The sequence below is a fragment of the Stenella coeruleoalba genome (assembly GCF_951394435.1).
Source record: "Stenella coeruleoalba genome assembly, chromosome: 5".
Classification (NCBI taxonomy): Eukaryota; Metazoa; Chordata; class Mammalia; order Artiodactyla; family Delphinidae; genus Stenella; species Stenella coeruleoalba.
Genome location: NC_137150.1, coordinates 131,420,521 through 131,442,379, shown reverse-complemented (window position 1 = coordinate 131,442,379; position 21,859 = coordinate 131,420,521). Strand labels below are relative to the sequence as shown.

Genomic DNA, 21,859 nt, shown 5'->3' with positions numbered 1-21,859 from the left:
GGGATGACTATAATTTATTGTCCAGACAGGGATACCTTTGATGCTTAAATGGGTTAATAATAATAATAATGCCAGGACCACAAGAGTAGTCCGGACTGCCGTAGGCAGACCAGGATGCCTGTTCACCCCATGCTACGGCCTCAAGAAAATCATCTTTGGAACTCAAAGCAATTACTTCCTTGTTCTAGGAATAAACAAGCTCTCCCTCCCTGGGACAAAGAGGTTGGTGGCTCAAAGTTGAAGATGGAAGGGCTTCCCTGGTGGCCCAGTGGTTGAGAGTCCGCCTGCAGATGCAGGGGACACGGGTTCGTGCCCTGGTCCGGGAAGATCCCACATGCCATGGAGCAACTAAGCCTGTGAGCCATGGCCACTGAGCCTGCGCGTCCGGAACCTGTGCTCCACAACGGGAGAGGCCACAGCAGTGAAAGGCCCGCGTACCGCAAAAAAAAAAAACAAAAAACAAACAAAAAAACAAAAAAACTTGGAGATGGAAGACTGCCAGGGAATGTGATTTAAGAGGGAAACAAAACACAGTGGTTTAATATTTTCAAAACATATCCCCATTACAGTAAGTCCTCTACATACGAACCAAGTTGCGAACTTTCAAAGAGGCGAACGTGCGTTCCATCAGCGTCAGGTGTGAGTAGAATTGCAGCCCTCCGTCTCCTGTTGCTGACGACCCTTCAGCTCTACCATCTCCCACCTCCTCTACCTCCTCCAGTCAGTAGCTCTTCTTGCCTGTTCACTCGATGCCAGCCCCTGGATGCCAGCTGTTGTACTGTACTGCTGTACTTTTCAAGGTACTGTACTGTAAGATTAAAAATGTTTTCTTGTGTGTGTGTGTGTGTGTGTGTGTGTGTGTGTGTGTTTATGTATTATTTGTGTGAAAAGTATTATAAACCTATTACAGTACAGTACTATATAGCCGATTGTGTTAGTTGGGTACCTAGGCTAACTTTGTTGGACTTACGAACAAACTGGACTTAGAAACATGCTCTCGGAAGAGAACTCGTTCGTATGTAGGGGACTTCCTGTATATACATTTGGAGTTAACCGCCTATAGCACCAAAGCGCCTAACTAGCCTGTGGGCACAAAATAAAGGCAGTTTGCATTTCCTCCTGGCACAAGCCTCACCAGCTCTATTGGAAATTAGCCCTTTTCTTCCTCACCCCGTGTCCTTAGTTATTTCTGGGCATGCCCAAAGTAGCAGCTCACAAGTGCCCACAAACCAGAATGTCAGCTGCAGCCCCCATATGGCCTTGTCCTTCCTCTTCTGCTCAGGCTTCTTGTTCCCATCCGTAGTCCATAGAGCCACCTGGAGAAGTGTCACTCCTGCAGCTTCCCATCATGGGGACCCCGTTCTAGGCCAAGGGTGCTCCCTCGTCTCTGGTACCAGAGCATGGCTGGGTTTTATGCAGAGCCTCTCCCCCAACTTCCTGCCACACTTTGTTTCCTGGGCCCCAAGTTGGATTTTTTTTTTTTTTTTTTTTGGTCCACGCCACGCAGCATGTGGGATCTTAGTTCCTCAATCAGGGATTGAATCTGCACCCCCTGCAGTGGAAGCATGGAGTCTTAACCACTGGACCACCAGGGAAGTCCCAAGTTGGATGTAATTTGAAGGCAACACAAATAGGATTTGCTGATGGTTAGAATATTGGGTGCAAGAGGAGAGGAGTCCAGGCTGATTCCAGGGTTTTGACTCAGTGAATGAGGTTGTTATTAATTAGGATGGTTGGGAAGAGTGTAGATGGAGCAGGTTTTCTTTGGAAAAGATCCGTAGATTCATTTTGGACACAGTTTGTGATGTCTTTTCAATATCTAAGATAAGAAAGGTAATAATGGACCTTCCCTTTCAACTTCTATGCCATTACCGTAGACAGAACTATAAAGATTATTTTCCAATTCCAGCAGGCACTGTTGAGTGCCTGCCCAACTGTCCTGTTCCCTTTATTCCACACTGGCAGAACCCTGATTTTGTTCCAGTGTCTAACCTCACCTGTGTGACTGGAGAAAATGCTGGTTGTCTAAACCTGCCAGGGTCACCCCATTCTGCATGTCAGTGAGGAGTAGAAGGGTAAGCCTGACGCCCACTCAATTCGGGTCAATGAGACGTGGGGGGCAGTCATTTGGAGGCTTCTGGGAAATGTTCTTTCTTTAAAAAAGATTTACAGAAAGAATTGGTCTGGCTTTTTCTCCTGGATGTCCTAGGGCAACCATCCTGCAAACATGATGTGAGTAAAAACAAGCTGAGGATGGTCAAGCTGAAAGATAGCATTTTCCAGCCCATTAGTTAACTAACGGGAACCATCCTCTCTCTGGATCTCTTCCGCAAGATAACGCACCCCTTGATTCGTTAAGCCACTTTGAGAAGGGTTTTCTTCACTTGCCTGTTAAAGCATCCTAACTGGTACACAAAGGAAGGAGAGAAAGTCATCCTGAGGAGGAAACCACAGAAAGTTCAGGGCAGTAGATTAAGGTGCCCGTTTGTCACTGGCAAGGTCAGGCCAGTACCAGCAGCAGGGCAATTTCCAGTGCAAAGAACTGACTGGATTATGAACTTGAACTAGAAACTGCTTGTATTGTCATAGGTCTCTAATTTTTCTTTGCCAGAGAGGGCCGGTGTTTTACACTGTAGGGGTATCTGTGCCCAAGGCCTTATCATCTCCTGTCAACTCCGAGCTCCGCCCTCCTACACAAGACTGTCCTAGGCGCAGAGTCAAGTCCATGAATTGCTTTCACACTTCCTATTCCACTTTGTGCTCACAAGCGCCTGTTAGGAGGCCAGGCATATCCCCAATTTACAAACTGAGAATTAAGACTTTGGGGAGGTGATCACAGCCTAGAAATGGCAAAACCCCGACTCGAACCAGGGTAGATTCCAGGCCGGCACTCTTTGACCCACACCATGAAATTTGTTTTAAAGTCTAAAATGACATCATTGTTCTTACTTGGTTATTCTAATTTTACATGTTAAGCATGATTAAAGTAACTAAACATTGTAAGACTCCCATGTGTCTGGATTCAAACAAAACAGACACTAAATACCTAAGGTCTCTAGGGTATGTTTGGTTTTCTGTTACTCAAAATAACAATAATTTTCTTTCATATGCCACTTGATCAAGACTGTTTTTGCCCTTACCAGTTTTCTTACAAACGTGCTTTGAGTTAACCTTTTAATGCCTTATATAACAGGGTTCAGAATCACATTAATTCTAGAAGTGACCTTTTTATTACTCTTGACAATTAACAGGTATTTAAATTTATAGCAATCCTGTTACATATGCAATTCATTGTGTGTGAACCAGCATGGTATGTTTTTCTTCTCATAAAGCTCTTCATTTGCATTGGAATAAAAACTGCATTGGTTTGAAGTGAGAAACTTAGTCCAGTTTTACCAGGAAGGGAAGTCAAACCAGTTCCGCTGGGAGGAAAAGTTGTTCGGTTTGGTTTTGTTAAGAGCCAGTTATTTCAACAGGAAAATGAGTTTATTTGGGAATAGCAGAGGAATTACAATTCAGGACGGTAAACTATGGCGAACCATAGGCAAGTCCTAAAAAAGTGGTTCTTAATAAGTTGGTTTGAGAGTGAGTGTGGAATGTCCCTACTGTTTATTTTTGCTTTGAAGATGAGAAATATTCCAGAAATGTTAATGTGCTGAATTTTTCAAAGAGCAAATCATTTTTTAAATGTTCCAGGAAAGTTTGATTTTGACAAAATGTGTACGAGGTGAAAGGAAGTTTATCCTCTAATTATTCGTGTACACATTTTATAGTGAAAACACCCTTATTAACCAGGACATCTGGGGTAGAGTATTGATTCTTTTCTCTGGTGTTCTTGTATCTCAGTTTCTTCTTCTACAGAACGAGGGGTTGACAAGATGGATGAGTTTCTTGTTACTGCTATAACACATTACCACAGACTTAGTGTTTTAAAACAACACAGATTTATTTTCTTGTGTTTCTGGAGGTCAGAAGTCAGATGGGGGTCTCACTGGGCTAAAACCATGGTATTAGCAGATCCTTGTTCCCTTCTGGAGTGTCTTGTGGTGAATCCATTTCTTTGCCTTCTCCAGTATCTAGAGGCTGCCTGCATTCCTTGGCTCATGGCCATTCCCTCCATCTTCAAGGCCAGAGTCAGCAATGGCCAATTGAGCCTTTCTCACATTACATCACTCTGACGCTGACTTTTCTGCCTTCTTCTCCCACTTGTAAGGATCCTTGTGATTACATTGACCCACCTCAGCCAGAATTATCTCTTTATTTTTTTATTTTATTTTTTAAAATAAATAAATAAATTTATTTGTTTATTTATTTATTTTTGTCTGTGTTGGGTCTTCATTGCTGCGCGCAGTCTTTCTCTAGTTGTGGCGAGCAGGGGCTACTCTTTGTTGCGGTGCACAGGCTTCTCATTGCAATGGCTTCTCTTGTTGCAGAGCAAAGGCTCTAGGCGTGCGGTCTTCAGTAGTTGTGGCTCACAGGCTCAGTAGTTGTGGCTTGCGTAGTTGTGGCTCATGGGCTCAGTAGTTGTGGCTCGCGGGCTCTAGAGCGCAGGCTCTGTAGTTGTGGCGCACGGGGTAAGTTGCTCCGCGGCATGTGGGATCTTCCCGGACCAGGGCTTGAACCCGTGTCCCCTGCATTGGCAGGCACATTCTCAACCACTGCGCCACCAGGGAAGTCCCACCTCTTTATTTTAAGGTCAGATGATTAGCAACCTAAATTCCATCTGTGAACTTAATTCCTCTTTGCCATATAACCTAATATGTTCACAGGTTCTGGAGATTAGGATGTGGACATCTTTGGGAGCCGTTATTCTGCCTACCACACTAGGCAATCTCTTAGATCTTTCCAATTCAAAATGTTATGAAAAAACTCAATATAATTGTCCTCCATTACTGTAACTTTAAAGTGCAATAAATAAAGCCCAAACAACTAGGTTATAGGGAAAGAAGTAGAATGATATTTTATTAATTGTTTAAATTTTATTTTTATGAAAGGAACTATATTCACATAGTTCAAAATCCAAAGCACAGGGCTTCCCTGGTGGCGCAGTGGTTGAGAGTCCGCCTGCCGATGCAGGGGACACGGGTTCGTGCCCCGGTCCGGGAAGATCCCACGTGCCGCGGAGCGGCTGGGCCCGTGAGCCATGGCCGCTGAGCCTGCGCGTCCGGAGCCTGTGCTCCACAACGGGAGAGGCCACAACAGTGAGAGGCCCACGTTCTGCAAAAAAAAAAAAAAATCCAAAGCATAATAAGGAATAGGTTGAGGGTCTCACACCCATCCCTAGTCACGTGTATGTATCATTACTGAGCCATCCCCTACTGTATTGCTTTCCTAGGGCTGCCATAACAAATTATAACTAACTGGATAGGTTAAAATAACAGAAATGTATTCTCCCACAGTTCTGGAGGACAGATGTCCAAAATCAGGGTGTCAACAGAGTTCTGATCCCTCCAGAGGCTCTAAGGAAGATGTCTTCCTTGCCTCCTCCAGCTTCTGGAAGCTCCAGGCATTCCTTGGCTTGTGGCCTCCAGCTTCTGGAAGCTCCAGGCATTCCTTGGCTTGTGGCTATATCACTCCAATCTCTGCCTCCATGGGCACATGGCCTTCTTCCCTGTGTGTATGTGTGTGTGTCCTCTCCTCTTCTTATAAGGACACCAGACATTGGTTTAGGGTCCACCCTAATCCAGTATGACCTCATCTTAACTAATTATATCTAGAAAGATCCTATTTCCAAATAAGGTCACATTCACAGGTGCTAATTGTTAGGACTCGAACTTATCTTTGGATGGACACGTGGAAGTTTTCAGTTATTTGCTATTAGAACAGAGGCTGCATGTTTTCTTATGGACTTGTACGGGTATTCTTATGGATTTGTGAAATGCCTCTGAAATACAGATTCCTAAAAGCGTAAATGCTGAGCCATAGGGGTTTTTGTGGCCAAATTGTGTTTCAAAAAGGTTGCAGTTATTTCCATCCCCACCCTCAGTGTTTGTTTCCGTACAGCCTCATCAAACTTCCGTAATACCGGTCTCTTTATCTGCCAGTCTGAGAGGTAAAAATAAGATCTCATTTTAAATTGCCATTTATTTGATTATTCATGCAAATGAGCACACTTCCTTGTGTTTATTGACTTTCTAAGTCTGTGAATTGCTAGTTGTTTCCTGTTCCCTCTTGAGCAGCTGATCTATTTTTTGTTTAATCCACTTCAGGCATTTTTGGTCACCATCTTTTCTTTGTTCTTTCTCTTAAATGGAGCTTGATCTTTTACGTAAATCTAAGACAAGAGATTGTGTGAAAGTCCATACCTACATTGAAGGAGTATTTCCTTTTCAGGGCTAATTTTCTATGATACAGCTCTGACGTGAGTAGGCAAAGTACCTCATAAGAGTATGGTATCCGTGGTGGTTGTAATTTCTGGCAAGAGAGAGGGAGAGAGGGAGGACAGTTATATCAGAAATGAGGTATGTTTGAAAGTGTGTCAGTGGGTGGGAGTTTATACAAAACTGTGAGAAGGTGAAATCCCTTTTTCTCTTTTTTTTAAATGAGAAGCCTTCGGCTGGGTTATCAAACTGGTGGTAAACATCCAACAGACTGCACGTTCATCCTGAGTTTCTCTTCCCAGCACAGAGTCATTTAGTTTGTAATTAAGAAAAGTGAGGAGGGTAACTCCACTTCTGGGTACACATCCAAAAGAACTGAAAACAGGACATGATCAGGTATCTGTACACCCAGGTTCATAGTAGCATAATTCACAAGAGGCAAGATGTGGGCACAACCCAGATGTCCATGGACAGATCAATAGATAAACAAAATGTGGTCTATCAATACAACAGAATATTATTCAGCCTAAAAAGGAAAGAAATTCTGACACAGGCTACAACAGGTGAACCTTGAGGACATTATGCTATCCTTTTTTTTTTTTTTTTTTTTTTGCTGTACGTGGGCCTCTCACTGTTGTGGCCTCTACCGTTGCCGAGCACAGGCTCCGGACGTGCAGGCTCAGCGGCCATGGCTCACGGGCCCAGCCGCTCCACGGCATGTGGGATCTTCCCGGACCGGGGCACGAACCCGTGTCCCCTGCATCGGCAGGCGGACTCTCAACCACTGCGCCACCAGGGAAGCCCTACGCTATGCTTTTGAGTGAGACACAAAAGGACAAATACGGCTTGATTTCACTTATGTGAAGTATCTAGATAGTCAAACTCATAGACACAGAAAGTAGAGTAGTAGTTGCCAGGGACTGGAAGAAGGAGGGAATGGGAAGTTGTTTAATGGGTACACAGTCTCAGTTTTGTGAGATGGCAAGAGTTCTGGAGATGGATGGTGGTGGTGGATACACAATAATGTGAATGTACCTGATGCCACTGAACTGTACACTTAAAAATGGCTGAGATGGTAAATTTTATGTTATGTGTATTTTACCACAATTTAAAAATTTAAATTTAAAAATGTAAAATTCATGTTGTATATATTTTACCGCAATTAAAAATAAATGGAAGGAGGGAAGGAAGGAACAGTGAAGAGTGAAGAGCGGTTGTTTTTAACATCATTTCACAGCAGGAAATTTCCAACACAAGAGGCAACCCCAGGACAGCAGGCCCTGTAACTGAATTCTACTCTCAGTCCTTTACAGCCAGGCCTCGTCTCCAACCCACTGGCTGCAAGAAGTCTTCTAGAAATCAGAAATGGCTCCTTGTCTAGAACTGGCAGCGTACAGCACTGCTTAAAGATGAAAAATCGGTAGTTCACTGGGATTCCTGTGTTGCAAGGTCAGTTTTTGTTGAAGAAAAGTAGAGTATAACATCCTTCAGGGATCCTTTGTTCATGCAGAGGCATCAGTGGTGGCTGCAAATCCCTTGCATTGTAGGTGACTAAGGAAGAAAAGACTTGCACTGCCCCCCTGCCAACAGGAAGCTGTTTAGTATGCAGTTAAGAATAGTGGGGTGGGGGAAGGTTTTTTGCCCTGGTTCTCACACCAGGCACTCATCCAGCCACCCCTTACCAGCTCTTCACCTGCAAGAAGGTGATGTATCCCAGCTAAATGTCTGGATCAGTGTCTGGCATCCATAAGCATTTGAGAATGAGTAACTTCCATCCCTACCCCAAACAGCTGGTTGGATATGTGAACCCAAGGCCTTTCTTGGGGACTGGGGACTTGTCTCACCCCTGCCGCCACCCCCCCTCTGCCCAGCATGCCAGAGCCCTCGGGTCCAAGGATCTAGAATAGGCCTGAGGAGAAAGGAGAGCTGGCTAGGAGGTCCCCCTGCAGGCCTGAAGCCTAAACTTCTCCTACCAGTTCTGGGGGAAGGAGCGGTTGACTTACCTGTGATCCCTTCTGGGCCATTTGAATTTACCATGCTAGGGTACTGGGTAATCTTTTTTCAAAAATATTTTATTATATATTTTTAAAATGCTTAACTATTAAAAATACTACTAAGATAAATTTTATAAGATGTAAGATTCACCTCTGGTTGAGACGGTTAAAAACAAGACAACAGGCCCCAAATGGAGTCGCTTATGTTAAGCCCCATGTCACCAAACCAAGACAACTTAATTACAGTTTCTGCTCTCCTAGAAATGGAATCTTTAACTGGTCAATCAGGAATCACCTGATTCCTAGAATCGCCTGACTCCTAGCACTAGTTAGGTAATCTGCCTGACAAACTCGAAAGGAAAGTAACCTGCTCTAACCACCTGGCATTTTTGCCTAGTATAACGTCCTTGTTTCTGCTCCCTTCTACCTATAAAAGTCTTTCATTTTGTACAGCTCCTCAGAGCTCCTTTCCACTTCCTAGATTGGATGCTGCCCGAATCAAATTAACTTTTGCTCAAACTCTTAAAACATTTAATACACCTCAGTTTATTTTTTGACAAGACAGAGGTAGAGTTTTCAGGTCTCAGAGAGTTTTTCCCTTCAGAATGAAAAATAACTGAAAGCCATCTCACAGCGGTGCCTTTCTTCAACTTTGACCTCGCCTACCCTGCTCATCATTAAGCCTCCAGTGCCAGCATAGCGCTGGGCACAGGGTAAACCCTCAGTAGGTATTTGATGATTAAATCAATTGATGTCAAAACAAAATGTGGGATACTTATGATCCCCAATTCTGCATTTTCCTAAAGAAAGGATATTTGGGGCTTCCCTGGTGGCGCAGTGGTTGAGAGTCTGCCTGCCGATGCAGGGGACATGGGTTCGTGCCCCGGTCCGGGAGGATCCCATATGCTGCGGAGCGGCTGGGCCCGTGAGCCATGGCCTCTGAGCCTGCGCGTCCGGAGCCTGGTCCTCGTCCATTTCTGACACAGAGCTCCTAAAATCCTTGCAATTTCCTAAGTAACTAGAAGGATGAATGTTCTTTTTTATGTTAATGAGATGACTTTTGGATCCCCCTAAGGGTGGGAGTTGGTTGCCAGAAGAACTGACCACGTGATTAGAGGCTGAACCTTTTGGTCCCACCCCTTCACCCCCAGGGAGGGGAGAGGGGCTGGAGGTCGAGTCAGCCACCAATGGCCAATGACTTAATCAATGATGCCTATGAAATGAAGCTTCCAGAAAACCCCCAAAAGATAGGGTTTGGAGAGCTTCTGAGCTGGTGAACACTTGGAGATGGGGGGAGAATGGTATGCCTGGAGAGGGCATGGAGACTCCATGCCCCTTCCCCATACCTTGCCTTACGAATCTCTTCCATCTGGCTGTTCATATCCTTTTATAATACACCAGTAATCTAGTGAATTAAATGTTTCTCTGAGTTCTGTGAGCTACTCTAGTAAATTAATCAAACTCAAGGAGGGGTCTTGTTGGAACCTCCAATCGATACTGTAGCTGGTTGGTCAGAAGCACAGGTGATCAGCTGGCCTTATGCCTGGCTTCCGAAGCTGGGGAAGGGGGTAGGCGTGTGAGACTGAGCCCTTAACCTGTGGGATACGATGCCATCTCTGAGTGGGCAGTGTCAGAATAGAGTTGAATTGTGGGACACTGAGCTGGTGTCTGGAGACTTGTTGGATAGTGTTGGGAACCACCCTCCCTACTGCCACCAACACCCTCCCCTCGCACAATGGAATGGAATTGGTGCTAGAAACATTCTACATAGAAACCAGCCGGGTATATAATATTTATTGTTCATTAATTGAGGTGATAGATGAGGACCTCTGATTTTAGGCCTGGCTGAGATTCCCAGATGCTTAAAACTGGAGAAAGAAGGAAAGTATCTAACTGGAGTTGTGGAAGCCCAAGATGCTGGGAAATCCCTTTCAGGGCGACCAGAATGGCCCATGTGATGGGAAGTCATATTTTGACTGAGTCATATACACACTGAAGACACAGAGAAAGAGTCAGCCATGAAACTGATGGTTGAACAGATCAGGTGTCTGGGATGAATCCACAGACCTCCAGATTTGGAAGACTGTAACAGACCCCCGTCTGGGAGTGTCAGCTGAAGCCCCAGACCAAGCATGTAATTGAGGGAGTTCCCTGATGGCCTAGTGGTTAGAATTCCGGGCTTTCACTGCCGTGGCCTGGGTTCAGTCCCTGATCAGGGAGCTGAGATCCTGTAAGCCACAAGGCATAACCCAAAAAAAAAAAAAAAAAAAGGAAAAAAGAAAGAAAACATCTGTCTGTGGCCCTGGCATCCTATCCAAGGAAGGCTGGAGGAGCATGGAAATCCTGAGAAGGACACTGGGTGGGCTGGAGGACCTCGAGAGAAAACAAAACTCTGTCCTCCTCCTTCAGGATAGCCCAGTGTGTGGAGAAAGCCTGTGAGGTGAACCAAAAAGTTTTTTCTCCTCCCTCCCAGCCCCCCTCGCCACGCCACCCCCAATCCCCTGCTCCCTTTCCTCTCCCCTCCCCCATCCCTAAATAGTAAGGCTTGGCGGCCTCCTCTCAATTGACCTTTGTCTGATTTGGAGGTGGAAGATTTTTGCAAGTGTCAACAACAGTCCCACAGTGAATAAAGCTGTGAACTTACCCCTTTTGTACAAATTGCAAGGCAATCTTCATTGTAACATTACCTCAACTGGGAAATGTAATTCGATGGAAGAAAGAGGTTTGCTAATCTTTCAGATTCCCCCCTTTTTTTTTTCTTTTTAAAATTATGTGTTGCCCAAGCTGAAAATTGGCACCACCTATGGGTTCTGGATGCAATGAAGTCAGAAATGATATTGAGGCCAGCTGGGCCTGACGCAACAGCCCAGTGGGGTCAAACTGACGTTTTTCTTCCATTTTTGATGAGTGGAGAAAAACACTGGTTGTGAATTCTCAATAACCAGTCTACTGTACTTTTCTTGCAGACTGGCTGTTGCTGTCCGTTTCCCAGTCCTGCTGTTTAGCCAAGTGGGATTCTTCTTCATGCCAGTTACGTGGGCGCAGAGGCTGGACTCTTCCTCCAAGGTCATGAGCAGGTACCCTCCCTTGTATGAATGTATCACAAGGAAAGGGCATTGTGTAATAAAGATTTACCCTTGCCCAAAGAGAGATCTGCTCTTTGCCCTCAGCTCCCCAGAGGTGATCTCTAAGCCCTTAGGCTCTCCTGCCTGATAAGAGTGCCTTTGTGTTGTGGAACCAAATGTAGGTCCACTTGCCCACGGGCTGGCGGTAAAGCCAATCTACTGACACCAGATTGTGGTGAAGAAAAGTGCAGCGTTTATTGTAAGGCACCAGACGAAGAGTCCAGTGCGGCTAATGCTCAAAACACTTGCACTCAGGGAGGTGTTTTTAAAGGCAAAGTGAGGGAGGGGAGTCCCAGGGTGAGTGATCAGCTCATGCACTGTTCTCTGATTGGTTGATGGTGAGTGGTGGTAACATTATCAGTCATTAGGCTCCAGTAGGTCCAGGGGCTATGTGCTCATGGTCATCATATAGTTCGCTTTCTCCATTTGGTGGTGCTTTTAGCATCTGTAAAACAGCTCAGGAAATGTGCATCTGATACTGTTATCTAGGCGCTTCAGAGAGGAGCTAAAGCAGAGGACGTGGGGGGAGGGGTCTGTCCCCGGCAGGCCCCATAGTGTCCTGATCAGTTACATTTGTTTACCCGGACGCGGAGTAGGAACCTCTCCCGACTGCGCCCTATTTATCTCTTCTCTTGGCCGGTTTTCGTCTGTATCTTTTTGCTATAATAAAGCGTAACTGTGAGTATAACAGCTTTCAGCAAGTTCTGAGGGTCCTTCTAGGGAGTCACTGAACTTGGCGGTGGTTGTGGGGACCCTGAGCTGGCCTCTGGTGTCAGAAGTGAGAGTAATCTTGGGGACAGTTCCCTGACTTTGCAGGCACTGACTAGGACTCTATGCTCATGGTCTCTGGACTGGACTCTCCTCTCACTGGCTGGGTGAGCTGCTTCGTCTCTCCGGGCCCCTTTGCCTCAGCACTCAGCAGGGAGGGTTCTCAGTACCCTCTGGGGGAGGTTGCTGTGGAGGCTGAGACAGGAGTGAGAGGGAGGGCTGTGCGAGTTGTCCAGCTGCACGGAAATGTGCCCCCTTTGTGCCGGTGGACTGAGTGCCCTCTCACGTTTGGGCACGTTTGACGACGATGGTGATATTAGTGACGATCCCATTCCTACAGTCTGACAGACCTCATCTGTCTAGACAGGGAGGAGAGAGGGGCTGGGGCCAAAGAATAAGCACCTGGAGCCCGAATGGAAGCCATTTCTCTAAAATAAGGTCTTAGGAGCCACTTACTGGAAGTGGTGGAAGGATGCAACCTCTCTGCACACGATGAGACACACCTAAGTGACGATGCACCTGTCATTCATCAGAAGAGCAGAAACTCAATATCTTGACAAACCACTCTGTGGCGAGGCTGGAAGTGGGCACCACAAAATGGTCCAACCTCTGCTGAGGGGAATTGAGCAATAGCTAAGAAAATTACAGAGTATTTACCCTTTGACCTAGAAATAGCACTTCTGGGTACTACCCTCAATTACCTCTAGCAATACAAAAAAAACTGTGATGGTTATTTATTACAGCATAATTTGTAATGCAGAATATTCAAAACAACCTAAATGTCCATATGTAAGAAATTGTTTGAATAAATTATAGCATGTCCACACAAGGAAGTAGCACATTGCTATAAAAACCAACAATGAACTGATACAGAGTGATATCCAGATATATGGTTACATGCAAAACACAAACAATCAAAGTTCACCAAAATGACTATAGATGTCATAACACCTTGAGTAAAAAAGAATCTGTGGGGCTTCCCTGGTGGCGCAGTGGTTGAGAGTCCACCTGCCGATGCAGGAGACACGGGTTCGTGCCCCAGTCCGGGAAGATCCCACATGCCGCGGAGCGGCTGGGCCCGTGAGCCATGGCCGCTGAGCCTGCACGTCCGGAGCCTGTGCTCCGCAACGGGAGGGGCCACAACAGTGAGAGGCCCTCGTACCGCAAAAAAAAAAAAAGAGAGAGAGGACAGCACCTTTCAGAACCATAATTCCTTTGTCACACATCAGAAAATTAATTCCCTAATAACATTTTGTGCACAGCACATATTCAAATTTTCCCAGTTGTCCTTTAAAAACCACTTTATTACAGCTGGTTTGTTTGAGTTAATGTAGGACAATTCCCTGCTTTTCCTGCGTTAAATGCCGGTGTCTTATTGAGCAAGCCAAATCAGTTTTCCTGCAAAATGTCCCACATTTTAGATTTGGTTGGTTGCTCCCTCATGGGGTCATTTAACCTGTCTCCTGTACTTCCTGTGACCTGGAATTTAGACCTAAAATCCTGCTCAGACTTAACAAAAATATTAAACAAAATATTAACAAAAATATTAAATATTGAAGTAAGAATACTTCAGTGCAGTGTCTTGTGCTTTGTATTTCAACACACCAGGTTACTCAAAATAATCCGGTTGCCCCATTGCTAACGATGCTAAGATTTGGTGAGTTCTGGTGATGAGAGCCTGATCCCTCATGGAAGAATTTTGTTTCCCTCTTTCAACCAGCAAGTATCCTCTGGCATGACACTTGACACTCTGTCCCCCATCGGTCTTTCACCCAAAGGTTTTCTCATCTATTGATTAATGTTGCCTGAATCAATTATTTTATCAGAGTTTGCAAAATGGTGATTTTATACTATGATTTTTCCATATTAATTAGCTGGTATTGAAACAGAACAGGACCCTATGGTCCTTGCCCCACCCCATGTCCTCAGCCTGCCTTTTGTCTGTGAAAAAACTTTAGCTAAAGAATAAGTCTGATCAGAGAAGTGAGAAAATGCAGAAACAAAGGAAAACAGTCCAACAAGACTAAATAATAATAGTTTAGTCATTAAGCATAGTCAAGGACCATTAGTTCCTTCTCAAGGGCTATAGATGATATTCTGAGCCATATCTTGTGAGCTGTCTTATAGATACTGAAACTCCTACCAGGTGGGAGAAGTTAACTACAATGATGACCAGACTGTAGCCATGCCGTAAGCTGCCACAATTCCAAGAATTGGCCTCAAGGAAATGGGAACACACTGACCCTGGAACTGAAGATTAACTGTACTTAAAACAATCAAGATGACGCTGGTCAGACCACCGATGACCAATTTCAAGATGACCATCAGAGCTGACTGTGCTGTTTCTGCACGTAGCCCTCTCCCTCCGTCTATGAAAGCCCTTGGCCCATGATTGTCATTTGTAGGGGGAGTCGACCTTTGGACAGGAGTCCGCCCCACCCCCATTGCTGACATCCAAAATTAAGCAAACTTTCCTTTCCACCAACTTTGCCTCTTTATTGGCTTTTGAGCAGCGAACAGCTGGACCCTGCTTTTGGTTACAGTATCCTTCTGTAAAACAGAGCCCTTTCTCATCATTCAGGCCTATTTGGTCACCCTGAAATATAGTTCCTAAAGTGAAGGCAAGATAATTATTCAGTTATTTCCCTTCAATGATCATTTTTCAGAGTAAGTAAGTTACCTCCAGTGGTGACAGACACATTCTTCTTGGGGAGGAACTTTGTCTTTTGGTTGAATATCATAATCAGTTCATGGTTTGGGGGAGCAGGATTTTTGGGTCTCATTCTAGGGTTGCAAATAAAAATAGGATTACAGTCAGACCTGTATAGCCTCAGGTTCTGCATTTGTGGATGCAAATAACCATGGACCAAAAATACTCCAAATAAAAAGAAAATTCCAAAAAGTTCCAAAAATCAAAACTTGAATTTGCTGTGTGGCAGCAACTAGCATTTACATTGTACTTACAACTATTTACACAGTGTTTACATTGTATTAAGTATTATAAGTAATCTAAAGATGATGTAAAGTATACGGGAGGGTGTGGGTAGGTTATATGCAAATACGACGCCATTTTGTATGAGGGATTTGAGCATCCTTGGATTCTAGTATCTGCTGAGGGTCCTGAAACCAATCTCCTGCAGGTACAAAGGGACAGCTGTATTTTTGTTTTGCTTTTACCTTGTTAACTCATAATTTTCTGTTTTATCCATGTTGCAATATGAAACAGGTTTATTACTTTTAACTGGTGAGCACTATACTTTAAACGTTCCTCTACTACACTTTAATTATAAATCCCCTTGGGTTGGGCACCAAGGTTACTGCCAGTACTTTGTGTGAGTACTTAATTTATTTTAAGTACTGCCAGTACTTAATTTATTTTAAAATATATATATATATATATATATATTTATTTATTTATTTTTGGCTGCGTTGGGTCTGTGTTGCTGCGCGTGGGCTTTCTCTAGTTCTGGCGAGCAGGGGCTACTCTTCGTTGCGGTGTTGGGCTTCTCATTGCGGTGGCTTCTCTTGTTGCGGAGTATGGGCTCTAGGCACACAGGCTTCAGTAGTTGTGGCACATGGGCTCAGTAGTTGTGGCTCGTGGGCTCTAGAGTGCAGGCTCAGTAGTTGTGGCGCACGGGCTTAGTTGCTCCGCGGCATGTGGGATCTTCCTGAACCAGGGCTCGAACCCGTGTCCCCTGCATTGGCAGGTGGATTCTTAACCATTGTGCCACCAGGGAAGCCCAGAGGGTTAATTTTATGTGTCAACCCGACTGGGCCCGAAGGTGCCCAGACATTTAGTCAAACATAATTCTGGGTTTGTCTGTGGGGTGTTTTGGATGAGATTAACATTTGAATTGCTAAACTGAGTAAAGGAGATTGCCCTCCCTAGTGTGGGTGGGCATCATCCAGTCAGTTGAAGACCTGAATAGAACAAAATGGCTGAATGAGGGGAAACTTCCCCCTGAGTGCTTGAGCTGGGACGTCGGTCTTCTCCTGCCCTCACCTGCAACATACGACAGCGGCTCTCCTGGGTCTTAGGCTTTTGTCCCCATGCTGAGCCACAGCCACCCTCTGCCTCCACAGGAGACCCTTAATACCAGCAGGTAGGTCTGGCCCAGGCTCTGATGAGGCCACTGCTTTTTCCCCTGGGTCCTGGTGCACACGAGACCTTGTGTGCACCCTCCAAGAGTGGAGTCTCTGTTTCCCCCAGTCCCGCAGAATTCCTGCAGTCAAGCCCGGCTGGCCTTCAAAGCCACACGCTCTGGGGGCTCCTCCTCCCGAGGCCAGGCCCCAGGCTGGGAAAGCTGACATGGGGATAAGGACTTTCACTGCTGTGGGAGAACCTCTGCCGTATAATCATTTTCCAGTTTGTGGGTCACCCACCTGGCGGGTATGGGATTTGATTTTATCGTGATTGTGCCCCTCCTACCGTCTCACTCTGGCTTCTTCTTTGTCTTTGGATACAGGATATCTTTTCTGGTAGCTTCCAGTGATTTTTTGGTCCGTGGTTGTTCAGCAGTTTGTTGTGATTTTTTTTTTTTTTTTTTTTTTTGCGGTACGCGGGCCTCTCACTGTTGCAGCCTTTCCCGTTGCGGAGCACAGGCTCCGGACGCGCAGGCTCAGCGGCCATGGCTCACGGGCCCAGCTGCTCCGCGGCACGTGGGATCTTCCTGGACCGAGGCACGAACCCGTGTCCCCTGCATCTGCAGGTGGACTCTCAACCACTGCGCCACCAGGGAAGCCCCTAGTTGTGATTTTGATGTTTTCGTGGGGTGCGCTCCTGCCCTTCTGCTCCACCACCTTGTCTCCCGGGTCTTAGGCTAGACCTTCCTCATCAGCTCTCCTGGGTCGCCAGCTTGCTCAGTGCAGACCTTGAGACTTGTCAGCCTCCACAATCACGTGAGCCAATTCCTTACAGTAGACACACACATATGTCTTACTGGTTCTGCTTCCCTGGAAAACTCTAATTCACTTTGCTGCCAGGATGTACCTTCTCATAGATATTTCTCTGTGCCGCTGTACAAAATGAACTCGATATGTGATGGGGCACCTGCACACGTAACCCCTCAGTGTTCTGAGGCACTCGCCTCCAGACTGAGTGAACTTGGTTACACACCCGCCGCCGTGCCCAGGAGTCTCTGAGTCCCCACATCCTCACTGACACTTAATTTTCAGTTTTTAAATTTACAGCATCTCTTTTCTGCCCTGCAGCCTTAGTGGCTTCCTACCTCACTCAGCAGTAAGTCCACAGGAACCCACGTGTCCCACCCGCAGCTTCCCACCGCCAGCTTTCTGCCCCTCCACCCCTTACACTCTGGCTGTTCCTGAGTTACATCCTTTCCTAATAAACCAATCGTCTACTAAGACTACAGATGTTTATAATTTCCAGATTCGGATCTTGGACTGAAACATATTTTTGTAATTGTACTTAGTTTTCAATATCCGGAAATGTATCCAGGCACTGAGACAAGCAAAGAATAAAAGTGCAAGAAGTACAGCAATTATAAACCACAGAAATGGGTATCATGCATGATTAGTTTCGTTTTGCCACCATAGAACTGATTTTTTAAATAAAACCTTGGGGACTTCCCTGGTGGTCTAGCGGTTAAGACTCTGTTCTCCCAACGCATGGGGCACGGGTTAGATCCCTGGTTGGGGAACTAAGATTCCACATGCCGCCTGGCGGGGCAATAAATTAAAATGAAATGAAACGAAATGAAATGAAATGAAAAAATAAAAGTCTCTATTACTTATGTATTGCTGCTGTCGATTGAAAAAAAAAAAAAGCACAAGCTCAAAGTTGAGAATTATGTTTTATTTGGCAGTCTTTCTCAGGACTTCAAGCCTGGGAGGCAGCTTCTCGGATAGCTCTGAGGGACTGGTCCGAAGAGGTGAGGGAGGAACCAGGATATACAGGGGTTTTTGCAACAAAAACCAGTCAGTTCGAACATCAAAAGATTACTGTTAATTAAAGAAAACCAGATATCTCAAGTTAAAGCACTGAGCACTTTTCTATGTATGGGAAGATGCAAGAGTCTGTGCTCATTGAAATCATTCCTTAGATATGCACCTCAGCTATCTAGGACCCGTATCCTGTGCTTTCCCCTCCTGAGTCCCCTCGGAGTGCGCCACTGGGGGGAGCTACAGTGGCTGAGGGCTCGGTGGTGGGCAGCACGTTTGTCTCCTTCCTGAATTCTCTCAGGGCTCACAGTAGGGGCTGCTGTAGTGGCTTGACAGCTGCGGCCTCCTTTGTTGGCAGGCAACATTTTTTCATTCCCAGTGCTAACAAGCCACCTCATATGTAATGGCTTAAAACAGCAACGGTTGTTTATTATCTCTCATGATTTCTGTGGCCCAAGATTTCAAGAGTGGCTTGTGAGGCATTTCTGGCTGAAGGTCCCTCTTAGGCTGGGCCTCGACCGGAGCTACAGGGTGTGCTTCCATGGCGGCTCCCTCACTCGGCTGCAAGGTGGAACAGCCTCAGCTCCTCTGCACATGGTCCTCTACACAGGGCTGCTCGAGTGTCCTCACAACATGGCGGCTGGCTTCCCTCAGAGCCAGTGATCCAAGAGAGCAAAGCAGAGCAGCAATATATTTTATGATCTAGCCTTGGAAGCCACGTACCGCCGTGTTCACAGTATTCTATTGATCACATAGGTTGGCCCAGGGTAGGAGGGGACTACACAAGGGTGTGGACGGCAGGAGGCAAGGATCATAGGGTCCATCCTAGAAGCTGGCTACCACAGTTTCATATTAATATAAAAACGTTAGCAGAGTTAAATTAGACCTCTGATGATAACTCCAGAACTACTAAAAGAAAAAAAAGAAAACTTAGCTTCATACAAAGAGGTTTGAGAAGAAAACTAACAGGATATTTATCAGAATTTTCCAGTCTCTTTTGGTATGCACAGAACTACACTTGAAATTTTCTTTAGACTCAAATGAGAGAAGATAAGAATGAAGCTGTGTCTTCCCAGTGAATACATGTATCGTCTGTGTATTTTATGTCTCATGTGAGATGTACGTACCATAAAAACTAGATGGCTACTAAGGAATCATGGCCAAACTCTTTTGCCAGTGTTATGAAAATAAATAAACATAAGGATATTATTTTTTAGTATAAGCATAATTACTTTTTCATCTCTATAAACGTTGTTTATATGCTAAAAGTAGATTCCATTTGTGATTTTTCAGTAGTATAAGAAGTGATGGGGCTTCTGTTCACCAGGAGGTCAACTGTTTCATTTTCTTTGTTCTTTGGAAGCATTTGAATTTAGACTGATGGTTGTAAGAGTCCAGTCTGCAGTTGTTTTTTTTTTGTGTGTGTGTGTGTGTGTGTGTGTGTGTGGTATGCGGGCCTCTCACTGTTGTGGCCTCTCCCGTTGCGGAGCACAGGCTCCGGACGCGCAGGCTCAGCGGCCATGGCTCACGGGCCCAGCCGCTCCGCGGCACGTGGGATCTTCGCGGACTGGGGCACGAACCTGTGTCCCCTGCATCGGCAGGCGGACTCTCAACCACTGTGCCACCAGGGAAGCCCCAGTCTGCAGTTTTTAAGACAGACTTTCCATGGGTCTGCCTATGCTGGCATTTTTGTGTCAGGATTGGAGAGGTCTCTTTCACATTTCTATCCAAACTGAAATTATTGATGACTCCTTTGGGGACAGTTATAAAGAGGGCTTGTAATGCAAAATCAGGCCACTTTAATAGTGCACCGTAGTCTCAGGAAATGTGTTCAGTAAATCTGACAGCAGCCCAGACCATCACTCTTAAAGTCACATCCAACATACGTTTACATATAACTCACATGAAATCAATTATACATGCACACTGGGGACAGGGGCAAGGAGAGAAAGAGAGACAGAGAGAATATGAATTTACATCATGAAGATTTTTGCCTGCTATTCCCATCAATAAGCTTATTGCCTAGAGTAGGAGGAAGATTGGAGATTGGAATCAAATATTCCTTCACAAGATCTCAGTTTCTAGGTAACTCTCATGGTGTGAGGATCTCACTTTGTGAATGTGATTCTACTATTTTAAGTATATATTTCTTTTTTCTATAATAAGGCCCTGAATACCCAAGCAATTACTTCAGCTGATGCTCAGTTGAAAACAAAGACACAGAGACAGCAATTTGCTCATCTCTGGGGTCAGGACAAAGGACTGTTTTGGACAGCCAAGATATACCTCATTAACATACTGTGTAAAGATGGTCCCTAATTGAGAACTTAAGATTCATGAGAGTAATCTTGGCAATACTAAATTCCAGCCTTTTATGTAGCTCTTAAAACTAAGCTCCTGAGAAAGCGGACCACTGTTTTTATCCTGCAAAAGGGCTGTATCAGTCAGAGTTCTCCAGAGACGTAGAACAAATAGGATGTGTATATATGTATGTAGGTATTTGTGTGTGTGGGGGGGGGGCGGTGTGTGTGTGTGTGTGCGTGTGTGTGTGTGATATACATAAGACAGACTGATTTTAAGAAATTGGCTTATTTGGGAGGTTATTTTTAAACATTTATTTATTTAACTTTTTAAATTATTTTTTAATTGAAGTATAGTTGACTTACAGTATCGTGTTAGTTTCAGGTGTATAGCACAGTTGATTCATATATATATATTTTTTCAGATTCTTTTCCCTTATAGGTTATTACAAAATACTGAGTACAGTTCCCTGTGCTATACAGTTATACACTAGGTCCTTGTTGGTTATTGATTTTTTAAAATATTTATTTATTTATTTGGCTGTGCTGGGTCTTAGTTGCAGCACATGGGATCTTCTTGTGGCATGCGGGATCTCTTTGTAGTTGCGACATGGGGATCTTTAGTTGCAGCATGCAGGATCTAGTTCCCTAACCAGGGATCAAACCCGGGCCCCCTGCATTGGGAGAGCAGAGTCTTAACCACTGGACCACCAGGGAAGTCCCGGTTATCTATTTTATGTATAGTAATGTGTATATGTTAATCTGAACCTCCTAATTTATCCCTCTCTCTGTCCCCCTTTCCCCTTTGGTAATCATAAGTTTGTTTTCAGTGTCTGTGTGTCTCTTTCTGTTTTGAAATAAGTCCTTTTTTTTTTTTTTAGATTTCACATATAAGTGATTTGTCTTTCTCTGCCTGGCTTACTTCATTTAGTACGATACTCTCTAGGTCCATCCATGTTGCTCCAAATGGCATTGTTTCATTCTTTTTTATGGCAGAGTAATATTCCATTGTGTATATGTACCACATCTTCTTTATCCATTCATCTGTCAATGGATATTTAGGTTGCTTCCATGTCTTGGCTATTGTAAATAGTGCCACAATGAACACCGGACTGCATGTATCTTTTTGAATTATGGTTTTCTCCAGACATATGACCAGAAATGGGACTGTAGGATCATATGGTAACCCTAGTTTGTTTGTTTGTTTTTAACATCTTTATTGAAGTATAATTGCTTTACAATGTTGTGTTACTTTCTGCTGTATAACAAAATGAATCAGCTCTATCTATACATATATCCCCATATCTCTTCCTTGCATATCCTTCCCTCCCACCCTCCCTATCCCACCCCTCTAGGTGGTCACAAAGCATCAAGCTGATCTCCCTGTGCTATGCGGCTGCTTCCCACTAGCTAGCTATTTTACATTTGGTCGTGTATATATGTCCATGCCA

General features: G+C 44.9%; 1 protein-coding gene across 1 annotated transcript in view; it reads left to right on the top strand.

The window, feature by feature from the left end:
• LOC307186416 (uncharacterized protein) overlaps positions 1-18,771 on the top strand; it is a gene marked incomplete at both ends in the record, with an annotated part of 29,985 nt that extends 11,214 nt beyond the window's left edge. The window contains 3 exons of the mRNA XM_079921461.1: positions 570-800; positions 11,281-11,391; positions 18,615-18,771. Coding sequence (XP_079777587.1) covers positions 570-800; positions 11,281-11,391; positions 18,615-18,771 — 499 coding nt within the window. The remainder of the gene's footprint in view (positions 1-569; positions 801-11,280; positions 11,392-18,614) is intronic.
• Between the last annotated feature and the right edge of the window lie 3,088 nt (positions 18,772-21,859).